This window comes from Dermacentor albipictus, chromosome 2, assembly GCF_038994185.2.
Source record: "Dermacentor albipictus isolate Rhodes 1998 colony chromosome 2, USDA_Dalb.pri_finalv2, whole genome shotgun sequence".
NCBI lineage: Eukaryota > Metazoa > Arthropoda > Arachnida > Ixodida > Ixodidae > Dermacentor > Dermacentor albipictus.
In genome coordinates this window covers 198,401,358-198,422,404 of record NC_091822.1, presented here as the reverse complement: position 1 = coordinate 198,422,404, position 21,047 = coordinate 198,401,358, and the positions used below count along the sequence as shown (strand labels likewise).

Sequence of the window (21,047 nt, the reverse complement as noted above, 5' to 3'; positions counted from 1 at the left end):
AGTGGTATGTATAGGGAGCTGTGCACTGTGATAGCAGTACTGCTAATAGTATTTTCAGTAAAAAACACCCGCGTGTTAGCTGGAAAAAAAATAAAAATTGCAAGAGAGTTTCAGTGCTTTCAGTGCTGACCAGTGGCGTAGCCAGAAATTTCGTTCGGGGGGGGGGGGGGGCTGACGCTGCAGCTCGGCCTCATTCTTAAGAGGAAACTATAGGTCGGATGCTCCTATACATGTAGAAGGCGAATTCATTTTTCTCCACGACCACTGCACCAAATTTGACGAAGTTTATGGCATTTAAAAGAAAAACTTTAATTCTAGTGACTGTTTGTTCCGTATTTTCGATTTATGTCATCAATATTTTTTTGAAAAGTGGCAAGAATAAAAATTTTCGGAAAACTAAACAATGAAGTTTACAGCTGTAAATCAGCAATGAAAATTGATATCACAATTCTGTGAATTGCACCTAGCAGTACATCTACAGCGGACAAAATATGTTACACATGAATCTAAAAAAAAAATTGGTATTATGTAAATATGGCTTTTGCAGAACCCTTGTACATAACGTAACCAATTCATGTAAGGTACAAATTGACATATCTAATTTGTCCGCTTTGGATGGTCTAATGGATACCGTTTACAGAACCGCGATGTCTGTTTTTGATGCAGAGTTAATAAATTGTAAACTTCGTGCTTCTATATTTTTTTTAACTTTCGAATTTTTCAAAAATGCATGTTTAACAAAGTTCAGGCCATAAATCGAAATTCCGCTTCCAACAGACACTAGGATTCAACTTCCTCTCTGAAGTGCTACAAATTTCATTAAATGCGATCCGGGGGTTATCTCAGAAGAGCGTTTCTGCGTTTTACATGTATTTGAATAGGCCGCGTCGGAGTTGGGCCCCGAGCTAAAGCTTCCTCTTAAATAATTTGTCTAAGGATCAAATACATCAATAATAACTGCATTGCCATTGCCAAATATGCTGCAAACGAATTCTTGAACGCTACGCACTGTCAGTACAAGTAAAGTGCGTATTTTTATGCGAAGCATATTACTAGAGCTCAACCCAGCTCCTCAGGCGCGGCGGTGTCGCCTTCAATGCCACGTGACACCGTGACGTCACGACAGAGGAGAAACGGGGCTCCAACTCGCGCCGTCGCTCGCGGCGTCGCGGCGGTATATAAGCAGCTGCGCTTGCCTCTGCTAGACACTCACGAGGTGAGATGCCTCCTGGAGACAGAGCTGCTCGTTGGAATGAGAAGCGAAGGTTGCGGCATGCTGCAGAGACTGTTTCTAGGTGGCTTTGCTACGGCGCAGCGGCTACGCGCCCCGCATCGGACGCGGTGAGCGTCGAGCAACGCAGCGTTCGGCGCGACAACGAAATGTGCGCCTGAGCAAGCGCCGCACGCCTGAGCCGACGCCGACGACACCGGCTTTTCTGCGACACGAGCTCCTTAACGCTGTCGCGTTAAAATAAAGGCTAGTATGCTTCGCATCCTGGGCTTAACCTTAGCTAAGCCACAGCCATTTTTTTTTCATAAAAGAATGTACTCGTATGTGCCAAAAAGTGTGCCCAACATAACTGATATCAACGCTTCCATGTTTTTTGTCTGTTTAATAAGTAAAGAAAATATCACACGATCTTTAGAACTACATCAATTCGAAACCAGCAAAGTAGTGCATTCCGCTGAAATGGAAAATGTAAAGGCCATGAAATGAACAAGTTGAGGACAAATATATTAATGAAACTTTGTCATTCAAGATCCTTGTTTACATTCTTGTACATATGCAATGGCCAGTGAAAAATCTCAATGACGCTGTCATTTATTGCAATATATTACGCAGGAACAGCTGTCACCGGTCGTGTATCCTGAGTAATTGCACCGAAATTATAGTCGCAACAGAGAGCACGTATTAGAAGCAGGAGTTCTGCAAAATATACGAGGCCGAGTCAAATGAAAGTGAGCCAATGTGAATATATGACAAAGAGGGTACTTTTTTTAAAAAGTAGCCTCCATGAGCATCTATACAGTTGTCCCGTTGACGTACGAGTCGCGCGATTCCCGTCTCATAAAGCTCCTTGGGTTGCTGCTTCAAAAAGTTTGCAGCTGACTCTTTCACGTCATCGTTCGACACGAATCTGGTTCCCTTGAGCTGTTTTTTCGCTAGCCCCCAAATGTGGAAGTCGCAAGGTGACAGGTCTGAGCTGTGTGGCGGATGTTGCAGCGTTTCCCGCTTGAACTTTGCCAGTTTTGTATTAACCACATCAGGGATCGACGTGGGGACGGATATTGTCGTGGAACAAGATTACCCCATTCGACAGTTTTCCACGCAGTTTGTTCTTGATTGCGACACGCAGCTGATCCGGCGTTTCACAATATCGGAAACAATTGATAGTCTCTCAAGATTTAGCAAATTCTATCAGTAATGGCCCCTGACGTTTGAAAAAAATGTCAACACCTTTCCGGCGGAAATGACGGCCTTTGCTTTCTTTGGGAGTGGTGAATTCAAATGTTTCCACTGTAAGCTTTGCCGTTTCAGGCTCGTAATAGTGGCACCATGGTTCGGCCCCGATCACAATTGCAGACAAGAAGTCGTCGCCCTCATTGTCATACCAGATCAGATAAGTCAAGGCAGCGCCGAAATTCTCCGTCTTCTGGCGGTGGTTCAAAATCTTGGGCATCCATTGCGCACACAAGAGCCGATAACCGAGATGTTAATGAACTATGGCGTGAACCGAACCGTGACTGATGTTCAGACGGATCTGCCAGTTCATCGGTGATTATAACCTCCGTTCTTGTCTCATCAGCTCATCAACCTTTGCCATTTTGTTAGGAGTGATTGCACGATGGCTTTGGCCCGGTCTACGGTGGTCTTCAGAACTTTCATGTCCTTCTTTGAACCGTTTCCTCCAACGCTTCACAGTGGTCAATGAAATGCAGTGTTCAATGTACACGGCAGCCATACCGCGACTAATTTCTTTTTGGGAAACACCTTCAGCTGTCAAAAATCGCACGGCACCATGCTGCTCAACTTCTGGAGCGCCCATTACGTCACGCAACCATGTTCAACCCAGTGTATGAGAGCGTTAAAGAACATTTATCCTCACATCTCCGTGTCACTTTTGTAAATGAGAGCGAGAATGAAGACAGGGAGGTTAACCAAATATCAGTCTCCGTTTTGCTATCCTACTCTGGGGGCGGGAGATAGGGGTTAGAAAGATGACAGAGAGGAAAACGCTAAAAAAAAAAAAACAAAGAAGCACGCACACATTGATGCACACACACACACACACACACACACACAAAAGGCGTTCCACTTAAAGACGTTCGCAAGGGCCGGTAGATCGCAAGAAGCGCAATAGCGCTTGCACGGCCTTCTGTGACGTTAGGTCCCTTCAATGGTGTAGAATACTTTTTTCCGATAGCGGTTGGTCGTCCAGCTGGTCAAGTTCGTGGCGAAAACATTCTCTCTGTGGACTGTACTGCAGGCAGGCGCACAAAATAGTATGGTCAATTTATTCTTCATGGCCGCAGTGTTCACAGGCTGGGGTGTCGGTCATTCCTATGCGGATGGCATAGGCTTTGGTAAAGCCAACGCCCAACCACAGTCGATGCAAAAGCGTGGCGTCTCCACGGCGAAGCTGTGATGGCGCTCGAAGACTTAATGTTGGATCAAGTGAGTGCAGAGAGAGGCCTATGTGATAGGCGCATGCCTCGCAGATAATGAACCGAACCATTATTGCGCGGGGTGGGTAGGTTCACTTTTACTTGACTTGCCCTCATACATTAGATGTGCGAAGATACAATGGAATATACAAATGCGAAGATACAGCTTGATAAAGGGAAAAAACGTGCCACTGGAAACAAAGCTCACTGCACGTAGACACAAAACCTCGCAACAAGATATTTAAACATACCGTATTAGTCGCCAATAAATCTACGTATCTGAGAAAAAGTCACGGTATATAATGCGTCAAACAAGGCAAATAAACATGTTGCGCAATCACAGATTCACAGAATCCGATAGATCTCGCCCCGATTCCATCCACTCCCCCCGATGTATCGCACGCGATGGAAGGCGGCGCGCTTGCTCCTCGCTTTTCTCCCTTGCGCCCACACGACTTAGCCACCATCGTCGGCTCAGCCACCCCCCCCCCCCCCACGCTTTCACTGGCACATACAGCACGCGGAGCGTGGTCACGATGTTATCGCCTTTGGACTTTATACGAAACATGAAGGCGACGGCGATGACAGGAATGCGCTGGAGTGTCCAAATAATTGCTATCGCAATAATATAATAAGAGTATCGGGCAACTGAAGCGTCCCATGGCCCATTACCTTCCGCAAAAGAAGTAACAAAATCGAACTTTCACCATGCGACAATTCGCTGCGCCGCAACAATGTTTTTTTTTTTTGCTTTTGTGGGGCGAGGACACCTAAATGAAAAAAAAATGCAAAGAAAAGTATGTTCGCCACAATGGAATGCCTAGCTTGGGTGCATAATGTGGCTACCTATCGAAGAAAACGCGAGACGCTTGGTCCCCCAAGAACCACGCGCATACTGCTCGGTATCCTACACTGGCGAGACAAGACTTTCTGGAGAGGTTGCATTCTATCGAACGCGGTGCAAACCGTCGAGCCCCCACAGTGATGGCGGCAGCGACCATTGTTTCGTTTTCTTGTCAGCTAGCTAGAAAGCGTCCAAAACTCTGCCAGGAGAAAATGCGCTCGGCCAGAGAAAACCGAACCCGCACCGAAGTTCGCCGCGTAGTGGTCAGGGCAACACAAGAGAAACGCATGCGTTCTGGCTGGCTCTGGCAGCCCGCGAGTAGGGTAGCGAGAACAAAAACAAATTGAAGAAGCTCAATGTGTCATCGCAAATAAAAGTTCAAGTAGAAAAAATAAATAAGAACGTAGTTACCTTGGCTGGCTTTAGTGTCTACACATGGATGCTTTGGCGCAGGTGAAAAAAAAAAATGTTTATATTTTTTTTAATGTGACATGATGGCACGAATGAACCACCACAACACTTAGTCTCATCGGACCTCGCTGCGGGCTTTGTCAATTTGTCTAATAGTGTGTTGATTTGGCTTGTCTTGTATGTTCCGATGTAAGACTTTGGAAAAGTCAATGCACCTTTGGCATCAAATATTTATTTGATGCCACAAAGTTCCGCAATTGAAAATCTAAAGCACCTGTTTGGGAATGTCAATGCACCTTTCACATGAAAAGTTTGTTAGAACTTTATACCCATAAAGTTCAGGAATTGATATCCACGCGCTCCGTAGATGCCATGATAGAGTGTAGATTCCGCGGCGAGCCCGTTCACCATCAAAACGCCCTTGAATTGAAACTTTGTACTCGGATGGGGTTGCTTGCGTTATGTGACTCCCGGTGCATAGGTGTTGCCGCGAAATCCAGCCCAAGTTGTCAATTTTCGCGGTGAAATGTCTTTTCGAGCGTGAAAAAGACGTTATAGACAAAATCCTGACTGATTTCTGGCGCCGGAGGTTGCTTTCGTCGGCGGTGCATGGACAGCACGAAAAAATTTCGGTGGGGTGCTGAAGCCCCATAAGCCCCTATCGCGTATCAAAGGGTGCGTCACCAGTCCATATAGCAAATTTCGGTTACATGCCGGAGGAGGAGGAGGAAAAGCTTTATTTGCACTAATTGGTCATAAATTAGCGGTGGCAGATGTGGTCGGCTGTCTTCATGGTCTTCTTCCCCATTTGCGCAGGGTCGACGCCCCTATTCCAGGGCACCACTGATGGTGGCTACTTGGTGAGCGTGCCTTCAGAGCGACCCGAAAGTCCATGCTGGACTTTTGGGTCGCTGCTGGAGAGCGCCCTCTCCCACTGCTCCGCACTCGGGTCTTTCGTTTCAAGGAATTGTTGATTGTGAACGCATCCCCATGTAATGTGATATAAGGTGGGCTTGGCGCCGTACCAGGGGCAAATGCCTCTATACTGGGTGGGAAACATCTTGCTTGGTGTGTTTAGATTTGGGTATGTTCCTGTTTGCAGCCTCCTCCAAGAGGTTGCTTCATGCTGATTTAGGCTGTTGTGTGGTGGAGGGTATTTGATTTGGACCCCTTATAGTAATTCAGAATGTCAGAGTAGCTTGGGTTGACTGGTATGGGTTCCTCAGGGTCGGTGCTTGTGGCCGCTCGGTTTGTGTGCTCTCGAGCTGCCTTGTCCGCCCTTAGGTTCCCGTCTATTCCAGCGTGTCCCGGTACCCAGAAAATTGTATGCCTGACTTTGTTGTTAGCCCTGCAGGAGCGGAGGATGTGAAGTGCTCTGCGTCCTATTCTGCCGTTCATGTAATTCCGACACGTAGCTTGCGAGTCGGTGAGTATTGTTAAGAACCTTTCGGATCGGTAGCCCTCCACTGCCGCTAGAGCTACGGCTATTTCCTCAGCTTCCGTTACCGAGCAGTCCTTCATTGATGCACTGCTGACCTCTTTGTAGCCCGGGCTTATTACTATCGCAGCTGTCTTTACTATGTTTGCTCCTCTTTGCTTGGCGTATATACTGCAGCATCTGTTGTGTTTTTTGTGGCCAGGTACTTTTCGACGTATTTCGCCCTTGCGTCCCTTCGCGCCGTGTGGAGGTTTGGGTCCATGTTTTTGGGTAGGGGGCTAACAGTGCATGTTTTCCGATATTCATCAGAAATCCCCTCCGTTCTTTGGATTTCTTTGATTGATTCCACGAAGCCTAGCCTTATTAGCTCCCTTCCCGTTTCCTAGCCTCCCTTCCTTCCTCCTCCTCCCTTCCTCCTCCCTTCCCTAGCCTTATTAGTTCCCTTCCCGTTTTGTTCTGCTGGAGTCTCATGAGCTGTGCGATACTTTGGGCTTCCTTTAGTTCTTCAAAGGTGTTGCTTAAACCAAGTGCCATTAGTTTCTTTTGTCTATGTATTGTTCGGCACATGAAGTGCTGTTTTGTACGCTTTGCGTAAAATGGTGTCTGCTTCTTGTATTTCCTGTTTGGTGCAGTTGAAGTATGGGAGTGAGCATGTGACCCTGCTGACCACCAGGTTCCCAACCAGCTTAAGTGTGTCTCCTTCTTTCATCCCATATCTCTTTTGTGACACCCGCGTGATCATGTGTGCTATTGGGTTGTTGACTTGTTTGTTACGTGCCCTTTAGGGAGTGTCGTTGCCATAAAAAAATTTCAATTTGTTTCATTAATAGCCGAGATAGAAATATTTCACTGCCGCAAACCCATGACTTCAGGAGGTGAGGGCCGCTGCCAAGAGAAGTGTTGCCAACCTCTGAAGCCAGTTTTCCCCTAACTTGGCTTTCAGAATTCTCTAGAGTTCCCTAGATTTTCGCTAGCTGCAGTTGTTCAGTTTGCCAATGTGAACTCTGCACACAAAAATGTTCTGTTATGTAAATACACCTTGAAGTCTATGTTTATTTCTAATCTCGATTTAAAATATTTAAATAGAATTTTACTGGACTAAAGCTGAAATTATGTTGCAGTGCAAGTTGTTAGTTGAAGAACGCACTCTAGCATGAAGTAATTCACTGGAAAACAAGTCAACAAACGTCTACTTTTCTCAACATGCAAAACAAGACTTTCATGGAACCTTTTTGGGATTCAACGAAAGATGGGTACCTGACCTCTCTTACAGAATGTAAGAGATGTCAGGTGCCGCGTGCTACTACAAGATACCAACGTAAAGGATGTGGAATAAGTTTTGCTTGTTAGTCATGCACTAGTCTGCTGCGCAGTGCCGAGACCGCCTTGTCGTACTCGGCAGTATAGTATGTATCTGTCAGCTTACACCAAGATTTGCCTTGCTGCATTGTTAGGTGTTGCGGCATGCGCAAGTTTCGCTGGTGACAAATCAAAATTGCTTTCAAAGTGCATGGATATCCTCAGTACAACAGCGATCAGTTTAAAATCAGTGCTTCGGTCAGCAGTCCAGGGCATCCACACCCTGTAGTTTGCTTGGCGTGATGCGTTCACCAAGCTGCAGTGTGATTGTAAGTCATGCTTCACGTGGTAATGTGATGGTAATTTGTGGTTAAAGAAATAAAAACAGGCCTTCACAGCAGCAGTTACAAATATCGGTGGTTGTGGTGTTGCAGCAGTGCTTTCTTAGTCAAAATCCCTAGATCTAGGGAAGTTACCGTGGAGTTGGCAGCTCTGCCCAAACAGAGACGCTCTCTCCACTTCCCCCGTCTACCCTCCGCAAGCGAAATTCCTTCCCTGCATTCTCCCATACCAGAGCTCGAGAATCGCGTGATGCAAATGTCACGGGCCTCGCCTTCATTTTTTCCCCTCACTTTTTTGCTGTACAGTGCACTTCCGCTGACGGTGTTGCGCGCGAGGTGTTGCGTTTGTCTCGTTTCGCGCAGCACACGATTTTGCGCGCTGTGCATAACACCTGACTAGCGGTATAAGTCAGGCTACGTGAATACAGAGGCAGACACAAGTGGTTCATAGAGCATTATCACACGCTGGAACACGCTAGAAGATGGTATACTTTCGTTGTCTGCACGCGTGACTGCACGACGTGGGAACAAGTAGACAAAATGGAAGTACATCTCTCTTGCTGCTTTACAAAGTAGAAGAAAAACACGCAGACATTCAGATTGCGTTTTATTATTTTTCTAAACTTTAATTCATCTATTGAAGCAACAGATTGCACAAGTAACAGATGTTGCCTTGAATAATTCTTGAAGTCGCATGTCACTACGAGTGACGTCACAGCAGTGCGATGTGTGTAGGCACACTTGTGCGATATATGTTGACTTTCTGTCTGGGATTGCGGTGCCCGCGAAGATAAGGGCAAATGGCATTCAGTTTGAAATTTCAGCTCTTTCCACGGCGCCTAGCGATGTAATACTTAGCAGATACAATCGCTAACGCGCGCTGTATGCACGGCGCTTGTCAGCTCAAAATGGTCAGACCTGGTTAGGGGCTCTTTAAAGTGCAGGCAGTCAAAGTTAATCTAGAGTCTTCCATTGTAAGATTTCTCACTGCCCAAGACATTGACCTGGGATTTAAAACCTGATAAACTAGGGTACCCTGCGAGTGTACTTGCCTTTAGCAAAATGTGGCACATAAACCTGCATGCTACTAAACACGTGAAATCAACTCGGCCACTTTTTGGAGGACTAGACTTTAGTTTTCTTGTTCTGTACTGCACCTGTTCAAGATCCTGACCACCTTCATCAAATGTACACCTACATAGTTCACACCCTCCGTTATTCTGCTCACTAGTCTGCATTTTGTTATTTCCATGCTTTCGCTCATGCCATTTGTCAGGTTTTCGGTAATCGAAACTGTTGGCTTTACATGTTGCCATGCATTTTTTGCAACTAATTATGTAAGTGGGTGAGGGCATATTGCGAAACGCTCGTGTCCCATGCATTGGGGGCACGTCAAAGATCCCCTGGTGGTCAAAATTAATACAGAGTCCCCAACTACAGCGTTCCTCATAATCAAATTCTGGTTTTGGCATGTAAAACCCCAGAATTGAATTCAAGTCAATTGTGAAAGTTGCAGCACTCTGAAAAGGCAACTGGGAAATTGTTTAGAAGCATCTTTCTACTCTTAGGTGAGTATTCAATGGAGCTTTTGCCGTCCGGCTAGTCATGGCAGTATCACTTCTGGCTATACTGTGAATGTGTGTGAATATATTCAGTACTATGGGGAAAAGGTAGACAAAAAGTGGGGGCACTATGCCGACCAAAGTAAAATTTAAAAGAAAAGACGTTTCAGCTCCCCCACAGAAGCCTTGTTCACAGGTAAAGGAAACAAATGTGTTCTAGCAGTTAGTTTAAATAGTCTTGAACATGTGATGCAGGCAGCGCGCATACACTGATGGCAGATTGCCATCGCTCCTGTTCAGAATGTGTGGCGTTGTCTGAATCGAGAGCGACTCAAGATAAAGGCGTCAAGATAGCCATTTTTCTCTGCCAAGTACAGGTGCCTTCCCCCAATCAATTGTGTGGCCGCTTGAAGTGGCATGCTCAGCCAAAGCACTAGATTTCACATTTTCTTTTCTCACGTCATAATTGTGTTGTTTAAGACGCCTTTCAAAGTCACCAGTTTCGCCAATATACACATAGTCACAATCCCCGCATGGGACAACATACACAACACCTGGCAATTACTCTTTTTGTAATTTGTCCTTGTCATTGACGAGCGATTGTCGTAGTTTATGGTTTGGAATGTGTGCCACTTGAGCACATTGTAAGAACACAGAACACGGCTCAGAGCTTCACTTGTGAACGGAATATATGGCATTCCGGCGCGCTTTTGACCAGAGGCAGCATAGGGTAACTGTGGACGTGCCATTTGTCGTTCAACAGCATCCGAGAAAAAACATGGGTAACCACAGGCTGATAGTTCTCACGGACGCTACTTGCATTTCAGCTCTGTGTGACCTGCTTCTCATAAAAGGGCAGTGGTTTTCACGCTTCTACAACGCACGGAGAAAATCTGCACATGACAGGAAGAATACGCAGCCCACGTAAGCGTGATGTGGGGGAAATTAACAGCCTGTGGTTACCATTGTTCTTTTTTGGATGCTGTTGAAAGACAAATGGCACATCCACAGTTACCCTATGCTGCCTCTGGTCAAAAGCGTGCCGGAATACCATATATCCCGTCCACAAGTGAAGCTCTGAGCCGTGTTCTGTGTTCCTACAGTGTTCAAGTGGCACACATTCCAAACCAGAAAATATGACAATCGCTTATCAATGTTAAGGACAAATTACCAAAAGAGAAATTGCCAGGCGTTGTGTACGTTGTCCCATGCGCGGATTGTGACTACTTGTATATTGGCGAAAGCGGTGACTTTGAAAAGAGTCTTAAACAGCACAATTATGACGTGAGAAAAGAAAATGTGAAATCCAGCGCTTTGCCTGAGCATGTCGCTTCAAGCGGCCACGCAACCGACTAGGGGAAGGCACGTGTCCTTGCCAGAGAAAAAGGGCTATCTCGACGCCTTTATCTTGAGTTGCTCAAGAGTCAGGCTACGCCACATGCTTTGAACAGGAGCGATGGCAATCTGCTGCCAGTGTATGCGCGCTGCCTGCGTCACCTGTTCAAAACTATTTAAACTAACTGCTCGACACATTTGTTTCTTTTACCTGTGAACAAAGTTCCTGTGTGGGAGCCAAGATGTCTTGTTTTTTTAAAATTTTACTTTGGTTAGCGTAGTGCCCCGAGTTTTTGTCTACGTACTACTATGTTCCATCCCGACCATACAGGCTTCCGTCAAACACTGAATTTCATTTGCAATACCAGTTGGCATATTCATTGGAACAGCTTTTAAGAAAAAGCTTTATCTCGGAAGTTCTTTTATTAACACATGGCATTGAGGAAATTCTTCATCTTGCTGTACGGAATTTTGCCTTTTCAATGTCGGGTTTTTTTGAAGGTGATGCATCTTCAGCATCAGGTTTTTTTTTCTCGGATATTGAAAACGAACACAACAGTTTATTTTTGGTTATGCAGAAGGGCAAAAATGACACGGATAATGGCAAATACTCTCTTGATATAGTCCTCACAGTCCTCTCGTTTCTGTTTCACCATGTCATTGACATTGGACATGAGTGACACGGTGGGAGAGAAATGCGAAAACGCAATGTTATGTCGGTGGCATTGAAAGGGTTAATGAGGTTTTGTTGCATGTAAAAGCTACACCTAAAGCAAAAAAAGATTGATCTACACAATTATAAATTATACCAATAATTTGTGAATAGGACTCCTGCAAAACTCATGTAAACAATGTAATGATTATTTCATGTAAGCTATAAACTAAAACATGTTTGTCCACTTTACGCAACCTAACAAATAGAGTTTCCATAATTACGTTTTTGCGCTGAGTTTGAAAGATGTAAACACTGTGTTTCAATTTCCAAAATTTTAACTGAGTTTCTGCAATTTTGTATGAGATCCTAAATCAAAATTTAGTTTCTTTCTATAAGTAGAGTTTAGGGGTCTTTCTTAAGTGTAACAAGTTCATAGAGGTATACTATGATTATGTGCTTCATGAAATAGTAGGTAGGAGCTGGCTCCAGGCACAACATTCCTCTGAAATCTTGATTTAACATACTTTTTTTTACATGCCACGAAAAGATTGCATAACCGATTGTGTAACACATCGAGCTGCTACATGGGGTTTTGGTATCCCACATTCTTTATTTTTTTACTTTTTTGAGCTTGTGTGAGCAAGAGTATGTTCATTGTGTCTTGCAAACTACATGGAAGCACCAACAAGTATAATGTGGTTCGTTTGTAAAAGTTGGAATAATAAATTTATAGCAGGCAGTCTGCACAGAAAATGTATGAACCACGAGAATGATGAGAAAAACATCAACAGTGATGCTTGCATCAGTACTATAATGCTCACTTGGCCGACTCCATTTTATTCTGTGGTTCATCTTGCTCTGCTACCGCAGTCAAATTATTAGTCTTTGTTGGGTGACTTATAATTACATCTGCATTTACTTTGCTGCTCCTGTGGTTTGCGTGTCTTCTTGACTGCTTGTTAGGGACAGTGATCAAGTATGGCATCAGAGAACATGCGCTTAGCTCATTGTATTGCTAAGTCATTCCTCATCCTCTTTCTGTCACCTTCCCCTTTACCCCAGTGTGTAGTACCAGGCCAAAGTCACACTCTTCCTGCCAACAACTATGCCTCCCCTTTCGTCGAACCTTCCCTCCTTGTAGTTAGCACCTTTCCTGTGCTGATTACTTGGCGAGAAACTACTTTAGAGCTTTCATAAAACAAGTAGTCCAGGTGTGTTGATCACCAGTCATGTTACACTGTAAAGGGCATATTCGATTTTTTGTATGGTGTACCATGCTCATTGGCTGGGCGGCTTGTGTATTTCTGCCCAACTGGAGGTTTATGATGTGCCAGTGCAACTGGATGCAACAAAAATTTTCAACCACCCCAACTTTTTCGCAACAATGCCACTTGCACACCATAGGGAACACCTATAATATAGTTGCTACTAAACAGTAAATACCTTTACTGGACAGTAAATACCTAGACGTAAATATCTTGGAAAATATTTACCGAGGTTCTACAGCTACCTCAATTCTACACAAGAAAAGCAGGAAGATACCAATAAAGAAAGGGGTCAGTCCAATGCTATTCACTGCGTACTTGGAAGAAGTATTCAAGCTATTAAACTGTAAAGGCTTAGGAGTAAGGACCGATGGCAAATATCTCGGCAACCTTCGGTTTGCCGATGACATTGTTCTATTCAGCAACAATGCAGACCAGTTACAACAGATGATTGAGGACCTTAACAGAGAGAGTGTAAGAGTGGGGTAAAGATTAATATGCAGAAGACAAAGATAATGATGAATAGCCGGGCAAGGGAACAAGAGTTCAAGATCACCAGTCAGCTTCTAGAGTCTGTGCAGGAGTACATTTGCCTAGGTCAATTAATCACAGGGAACCCTGATCATGAGAAGGAAATTCATAAAAGAATAAAAACAGGTTGGATCGCATATGGCAGAAATTGTCAGCTCCTGACTGGAAGCTTACCATTATTATTGAGAAGGAAGGTGTACAATTAGTGCATTTTACCAGTGCTGACATATAGGGCAAAGACTTGGAGACTGACAAAGAAGCTTGACAACAAGTTAAGGACCGCGAAAAGAGTGATGGAATGAAGATTGCTAGGCGTAATGTTAAGAGACAGAAAGAGAGCGGTTTTGATCAGAGAGCAAACGGGTATAGACGATATTCTACTTGACATCAAGAGAAAAAAACGGAGCTGGGCAGGTGATGTAATGTGCCGGTTAGATAACCGCTGGACCATTAGGGTTACAGAATGGGTACCAAGAGAAGGGAAACGCAGTCGAGGACAGCAGAAGACTAGGTGGAGCGATGAAATCAGGAAATTCGTGGGTGCTAGTTGAAATTGGCTGGCACAGGACAGGAGTAATTGGAGATCACAGGGAGAGGCCTTCGTCCTGCAGTGGACATAAAACTTTATGTAGGTGTTCGGTGACAAAACAGACTGCTGCCGCTGATGATGATGATTAGGAATACATGGCATGACCCACAACATAGTAAATACACTTGTGTTATTTGTGCCAAGGTTGCAGTAGTGATTATCTAGGAAACTGTGATGGCATATACACGCTGATTTTAATGTGGTGTTCTTTTGTGTGCAAAAATATTCACATGTAAACGTTTCGCAGTCGGCTGCATAAAGGTGCATTCATTGCAGCCAGAAAAGTCTGAAGGTACAGAGTGAAGAAACATAATGTTGCAGAATTAGTTTATTGCACAGCACAGTATGTTTTGAGCATGCACATGTATGCTACTGTACACATAACTTGGAATTGAAGTTTTCAACAATTGACATCAATAGAACAACAACAGGCAAGCGACATTGTTATGATAAAACAAACAAAAAAAAGGTGCATCACAGCTGATGTAAACACAGTCAGGAACAGAAAGAGCAATTGAGATTGCTGGTGCACTTTGTGGCAAAAGCTATGTGCATTGCTAAACACTCGTAAATGGGTAGGCATGTTACTTGAGGTTATGCATAAGCTCAACACTTGACCACAGTAATAAGGCATGCATGAATAGTGTTCGCTAGTGTTTACGGTAATGTTGTAAACATGAGAAAGACAACAAGCAGGCACTTGTTCATTTAGAAATGTAGTTTTAAGAAGAAACTACTTGTAACAAGCAACAAATTTGGTGCTAATATAAACATATTGGCAACTTGGGAAACAGTTCTGGAAAAGCAAGCATAGTGTGTACATACTTATGTTCTTTGGACACAAAGTAAGTCTTCTATTGCATCAAAATTATTATTAAGAAATTTGCTTTGAATATTAGCAGCAGGAGGATTACTGCTTTATTTATTGTTATCACCTTTCAGTAAACATTCTACATCACTATTATATCGCTTACAACTATAGGTTGCATGTTGAGCAGTCATCAAAATGAAGCAAGGCAGGAAAAACAAAATAGTTCCCATACCTTTACAAAAATTGCTAACAATCATGCAAGGTGTACTCAAAAGTAGTGTTCCACCATGCTGTGAGCACATAATAAAAACAGCTGAGGTAAGCACTTGTAAGAATGCTAGTTGTTCCTCAACAGTGAGATGTTCCTCAACAATTTTTATATTTACTGCTGCTGCCCAGACTGTTAGTATCGAGATTGTTGACAAAGTTTGTTTCAACTCTCAGCTTTCTGAAAACTTGCTTTCTTTTATTGCTTCAGCATCACTCCCTCTTTGGACTCGGACTGGGGCTTGCTATAAATAGTTGTTCTCTCTCTCACTACCTCTAGTTTGTGCTCAGAAATGTACTTCTTTATGAAATAGAACAAATGGGCAAGATGGCCATTCATTTTTCTAAATTTATTTATGCACTGCATGAAATGTCATTGGCTACAGTATGGCATGAAACGGTACCTTGGTAAAGATTCAAGCTTGAAAACAACATTATGATAGTCCTAAATATTATGGTATAGAAATATGCTGTCACTGTAAATTCAAGGCGGCACAAACTCCTGAGCACTCTAATGACAGTTGTACTAATTTTAATGTGTTATGCGAAACCTCTAGTTATGCTTGGTAGGGGTTGCCCAAATGCAAGCAGTGTTTTGTTTACTTCTGTTGCTGCTATCCCCCTTTAGCTCACTTGGTACTGGACAGCAAATCAGGTTCTCTCTCTCAATCCACTTTACTGCAAGTCATGGTGACTGCAGGCAAAGTGCATGCCTCAGGGAAATCGTAATTTTAACATGCATGCATTCTACCTTGAGCACCATAGTTGGACGTTTTCAGTTTTTCACCATTAGTGTCACTTAATCACCAGTGCAGGTGCAAGCTTCTTTTTTCTTGTGTGTGTTTGTGTGGCAGGAGTAGAGTTTTACTTTACAAAAAAGGAAACTGGGTGTAAGGGCTGATAGGTGTGAGAAAGGCTTTGGCTCCCATTTATCGTTTTGGCATATCCACGCAGTCGGATGCACTAAAGGTAATATATCAACGTAAGAAGGCACGTGGCCTTTCATTGCCTGAAGTCTGTTAAGAGGCGACATTGCATGACCCCACCTACTCAAATAATTGTGAATTGCAGAAATGCCCGTCTTGAGCAACGTTTATAGATAATGTTGGTTTTGGGTAACCACCGTGTCTTTAATATAATTTGTTGCACTTAATAGCCAGTTAAATTCTAGTGGTTGTTTGGTGAAGGTTTCTTATTATGCACTCAATCTTATTTTTTACCAAAACTTGCCGAAAGACAAAGAAAAAGCCTAAAGTTTAAACTCAATAAAAACACATCAATGCTGTAACAGCATCGATCAATGTGTCCAATTTTGATGAAACTGACATATTACTTGGCTATAAATGTCCAACTTCAATGCATTGACATTGCACTTGCAGCCTAAAACTTCATTAAATTGCAAATTTCATTGACTCGAAATTTCTCTTTCAAAAGAACAAAAATATGCGAAATGTTCATAGAACAGTCCTGATAGATAGCATCCTGCCAGCAAGCATTTATGAACAGATTCCGTCTACAAACTTGACCAGTGATTGTGGGGTCGAAAGCACTGGTACCTGTAGTAGCAATCGCGTCGAGCCAAATCAGGAGCCAGTTGAAAACAGATTTTTGACCATGTCGTGTTGTCAGTAGTTAACGAAAAAGCAACAAAAATATGCGACATGTTTATAGAACAGTCCTGGTAGACAGCATCCTGCCAGCAAGCATTTATGAACAGATTCCCACAGGAAACTTGACTGATAATTGCGGGGTCGAAAGCACTGGTACCTGTTGTAGCAATCGCGTCGAGCCAAAGCAGGAGCCAGTGAAAAACATATTTTGACCTTATTGTGTTAGCAGTAAATGAAAAAGGGTGTTGAGTGATCTTTGTCCTGCTTCACGTTAACTGCCTCATCCTTTGGAAACATATGTCAGATTGCATAGTTATAAAACAACCTGCTGGACAGCATTTATAGTGACCAGCAGACAGAACAAATATCCAGAGAGAAACTAACAGGCAATATAATTCGGCATTCTCTGACCATAGGCATATGGTTGAAAAGAAAAAGAAGGAAACTGGTTTGGTGCGTAATTATACATATTGCCACTTTGATACATTCATGCTGGCGATTCCTGCTTCGCAGCACTCTTCTGTGAGAAGAGAGATGGGTTTGTTGGTACAACATGATTGGGGAGACACTTTGAACAGCTATAAGGAAAAGCAGAGCTCTGCTTTACTAACCGCATGTGCCGTTCATAAATTGTTTATAGAGCTGCTCGAGCACTTTCCGTTCATCCCTGGGGAAATCTCTCCCTCACTGGGCTTTTACATAATCTTTATAGGAGTCTGGCGCAAATGTGGTAGTCGTGGTCCAACGCCTCGTATGGAAGGTGAGCGTACGTGTGGTGCGCGTTTTTGACAAATTGTTCACGAATACTACCGATAAGGGAAGTGCGCACCTGCCTTGCAGCAAGCTTATATTCGTTTAGGAACGCTCCCTCGTGTGGCGCATGTTGACGTGTGTGCGACCGAGGCTTGGCTGTGATCGAAAAGCTAGCGCTCGTGGGTCTGAATTTCTCAGCCTCGGCAAAATTATATTCACTAACACCCGTGCTCTAGCGAAACCGCACTTCAGAATTCGGCCACGGATTGTGACCAATACGTTGAGGGCTAGCAGCATGCCCTATAATTGACATTTATCGCTTTGAATGCTTTGAATATAAGCGCAACCACAACCATCTGCGTATCGTGCTTGCCCCATAGCTTGCTCAACTACAGCTGCGCGACTACGTTTTCAACTTATGGTCCAATCAGCGCGGCCGTTCATGAGCCGTGGGTCCAATATTGAGTTTCGCAACAGGTGTCATCGAAGAGCCCCGTCATGCGCCGTGGTCTATATAACACTCCGCTGGGTCGCCTTTCGTACTGCGTCGCAATCACCTCCGTTCGGAGCAGACACCGTCCTTGCAGGCCTGGCACAGTTCGGCGTTGTGCGGGTTTCGCGGCTTTCCCGGCCGCCGGTTCTTGTGGATGGGCGGCTGCTGGAAACCGTAGTAAACTTGGCCCACCCGGTTGTAGATGTTCACCAGCACCTGCGAGCGCCCAGTCAAGTGCCTGCAGTGACACCGCTGCATGCGTATGACGCGGCAGAAGGAAGGGGAAAATTGGGATAGGAACCACTCATGAAGACGATTGTTAGAGTACGCAATAGCTTCCTGTTGTATGTCTATCACCGTGCCATCCCGTGAAGAAAAAACGTTGCACAAGGCTTTCTTAATTGTTTCCTGACGCACTTCCTTTGCATGCTGTATGAGAAAAATAAAAATCAGGAGTACTTCAAGCAACCTGTAGCAGAAATTTAGCTTTAGTAAGCACGCACCAAAGACAGCGTCAACTCTGTCATCACACGCTGTCGCTCCAGTTCTTCCCGAGTACGGCCTCGCCGCTCCTTCGACGTGACATGAAAGACACCTTGGGCAAATAGTTAGTTGCCGCCTAATGCGCGCACCCCTGTTGTTAGCGCGACTAGTTCTGTACCCAAGGCTACCAGTGAACTAGAACTATTTCTAGTTCACTGTACCCAAGCCCGACGTCATCATGCCAACGTCAACCAAACCCACCTCCGCACTTCTCTGGCGGCCGTGGGCTCATCTCGCGGTGTATTTTTGTGTAAAGCCTCCTTCTTAGTTCTAAGCACTGCAAAATTCTAAAACCACCGTGAGCATCTAGAGATCTGAGGCCTTCGCGATGTTTCTGCCCACTATAGGCCAACTATAACTAACTAACTAACTAACGAACTAACTAACTAACTAACTAACTGACTAACTAACTAACTAACTAACTAACTAACTAACTAACTAACTAACTAACTAACTAACTAACGAGCTAAATATATATAAATGTATTTTTGCATTGTTCTTTTTTGTGTAGGCACTGTAATACCGTGAAGAAAATTGCGAAGTCGGATTTCTTTTTGGAAGGTTGGATATCAGTGGGTTGGCAGGTGGGTGCAACGCCATTTTCCACGCAGTGCACCATCTCCTGCGTCACTAGCTGCCCCTTCTCGTTTTCCATTGCTTTTCCGCGCGGCAGCAAAGTCGTACAGAAAAGAACCCTTCTGGTGTCGCCTGAAGTGACTTTCGTGTGGGGACACGAAAGAAGAACCGCGATGGGAAACGTTGTAACGAGAGCACGCATGTCAGCTGACTACCAGTGACACGCGTCTGCCGTTCTACGCAGCGGTCAGTGCTCATGTTTACTCTGCTGACAATTAAGTATACATGCGGCGATTCTCTGAAGCGCAAAGGTTCTGCGCGCTCTGCTCCTTCTTCCTTGTTATCTTTATTCGCCCTTTCCCACGCGTAACATAACCAACCGAGGCGCGGCCATAGCTAAGCTTGTTGCCTCTCCTTCTGTATATCTGCCCCTCGAGTAAATGCGCGTGCTTCTTCCACCCAAAATGGTAGTACACCAGCACATGGCATGTAATAATTGAGGGCTGACCTTGACCACTTCCTCCGGGTACCACATGGCCGGCTCATAGCGGCCCACCTTGCACTTGTCGCACTGCTGGCCGTACAGCTTGAAGGCGACCAGGCCCTCGCCGTGGCTCGTCAGCAGGAACCAGAACGAGATGCGCCCCTTCATGGACGTCCAGCCGTGGCCGCATTCCTGCGCAGCAGTGAGCAGCGCGTCGTTAAGGTGCCTGGACATGCCCAGCTGCAGGAGGGCGCTATCAGTGTTGGCGCGCCCACCTCACAGCAGAAGCGCACTTTGGCCGAGTCGACGAACGTCTGCCAGTTGACGCCGATGGGGCGCTGCACGACCGGCAGCAGGTACCACGTCTGGGGCACGTACTGCGCGAACAGCTTCTGGAACTCGGCCTGCCACACTTGCTCCATGCCACTGCGTACGACAAAGGGCGCTGTCATGGTCTCCTCCCTTACGCGGAATCCCTCTCGAGTTGGTGTCTTATCGTCATGTTTAATTTTTTTTTTGAGACTACGTCATTTTATGTACCTCGACATCTGCTATGGAAAGGGTTCTGCGAAGTGATCACGTTATGCAAGGCCAAGGGACAACACATTTTTGGGGGCATAAGATGTACAAAGAAACCAAATGCTTCAGCTTCTCGCGATATTCTTGCAGGTGTAATAAAAATACGAAATGCAATTTGCCTTTGCGGCTGTTTGTCAGCAGCGACACCTATGCGCACACTCTAGCATGTCCTCGCACTGGCCACAAGCTTTCGAAAGGCGGTGTTAGCAAAAACACACAAATCTTTCGTGGCTTGAGCATCATTGAAGGCAGCACTCCGCTCTGGAATAAATTCCACGAGCAAGATTATTAATTCCAGACTGCGCTCGACTCGACCGCGAAGCATCCGAGCTTTCCCGCATTTTGCGATTTCCGAAAGCTTCTGTGGGCATGCAGGCGTTAATAGGTCGGCTGCGCCGCCGAACAGGGAAATGTTTCATAACTTGGCCAAAGGGAACGGCAGGGTGCCTTGAGGTAGTTTAGGTGCCACGGGGCCCCTCTATGGCCATTAAAGGCGCGTCTTACAACGAGAGGAAGAGAGACGTGAACCATTTGCAGTGGCCGTACTACATGAATGGGAAGCGGCATTTTTTCATATAAATCGAAAGAAATGAACACGGTTGACGTTGACACATAGTTGTGACTAACCACATTGCACCATCACGTTACCGGCCTAATTTCCGACATACAGTATTGCATTTGTCAGTTGAGGTGAGCTGTGAAACGAAACCGAGGTAGCCACAAAAGTAGCAAAATTTTTTTTATTTTTGTCATCATAGTTCTTTTTGTCACCATAGTTCTTTTTGTCACCATAGTCATAGGCGCTTATTACGGGGAAAGGGGGGGGGGGTCTCCAGGGCCCGAGCCCCCTCCTTGGCGATGCGCCGAAGCCTACACCCCCTCACCCACACACATACTCCTATAATATCATTACCACAGTTTTATCACCCACATCATTTGAGGTTTCTTTTGACTTCCCTCGACCTTCTCACTTAAGAGGAAGCTTTAGCTCGGGT

The 21,047-nt window shown here is 44.9% G+C and overlaps 1 protein-coding gene across 2 annotated transcripts in view; it reads right to left on the bottom strand.

The window, feature by feature from the left end:
* Positions 1–14,246: 14,246 nt before the first annotated feature.
* LOC135904514 (receptor-transporting protein 4-like) overlaps positions 14,247–21,047 on the bottom strand; it is an 88,245-nt gene continuing 81,444 nt past the window's right edge. Inside the window, exons 2-4 of one of the 2 annotated variants that reach the window (XM_065435308.2) lie at positions 19,767–19,899; positions 19,498–19,665; positions 14,247–18,086 (exon numbers count right to left, since the gene is read on the bottom strand). In XM_065435308.2, coding sequence (XP_065291380.1) covers positions 17,931–18,086; positions 19,498–19,665; positions 19,767–19,899 — 457 coding nt within the window. In that variant the 3' untranslated portion in view covers positions 14,247–17,930. Of the gene's footprint in view, positions 18,087–19,497; positions 19,666–19,748; positions 19,900–21,047 lie in introns of both variants that reach the window. The other variant, XM_065435307.1, reaches the window with a different exon arrangement.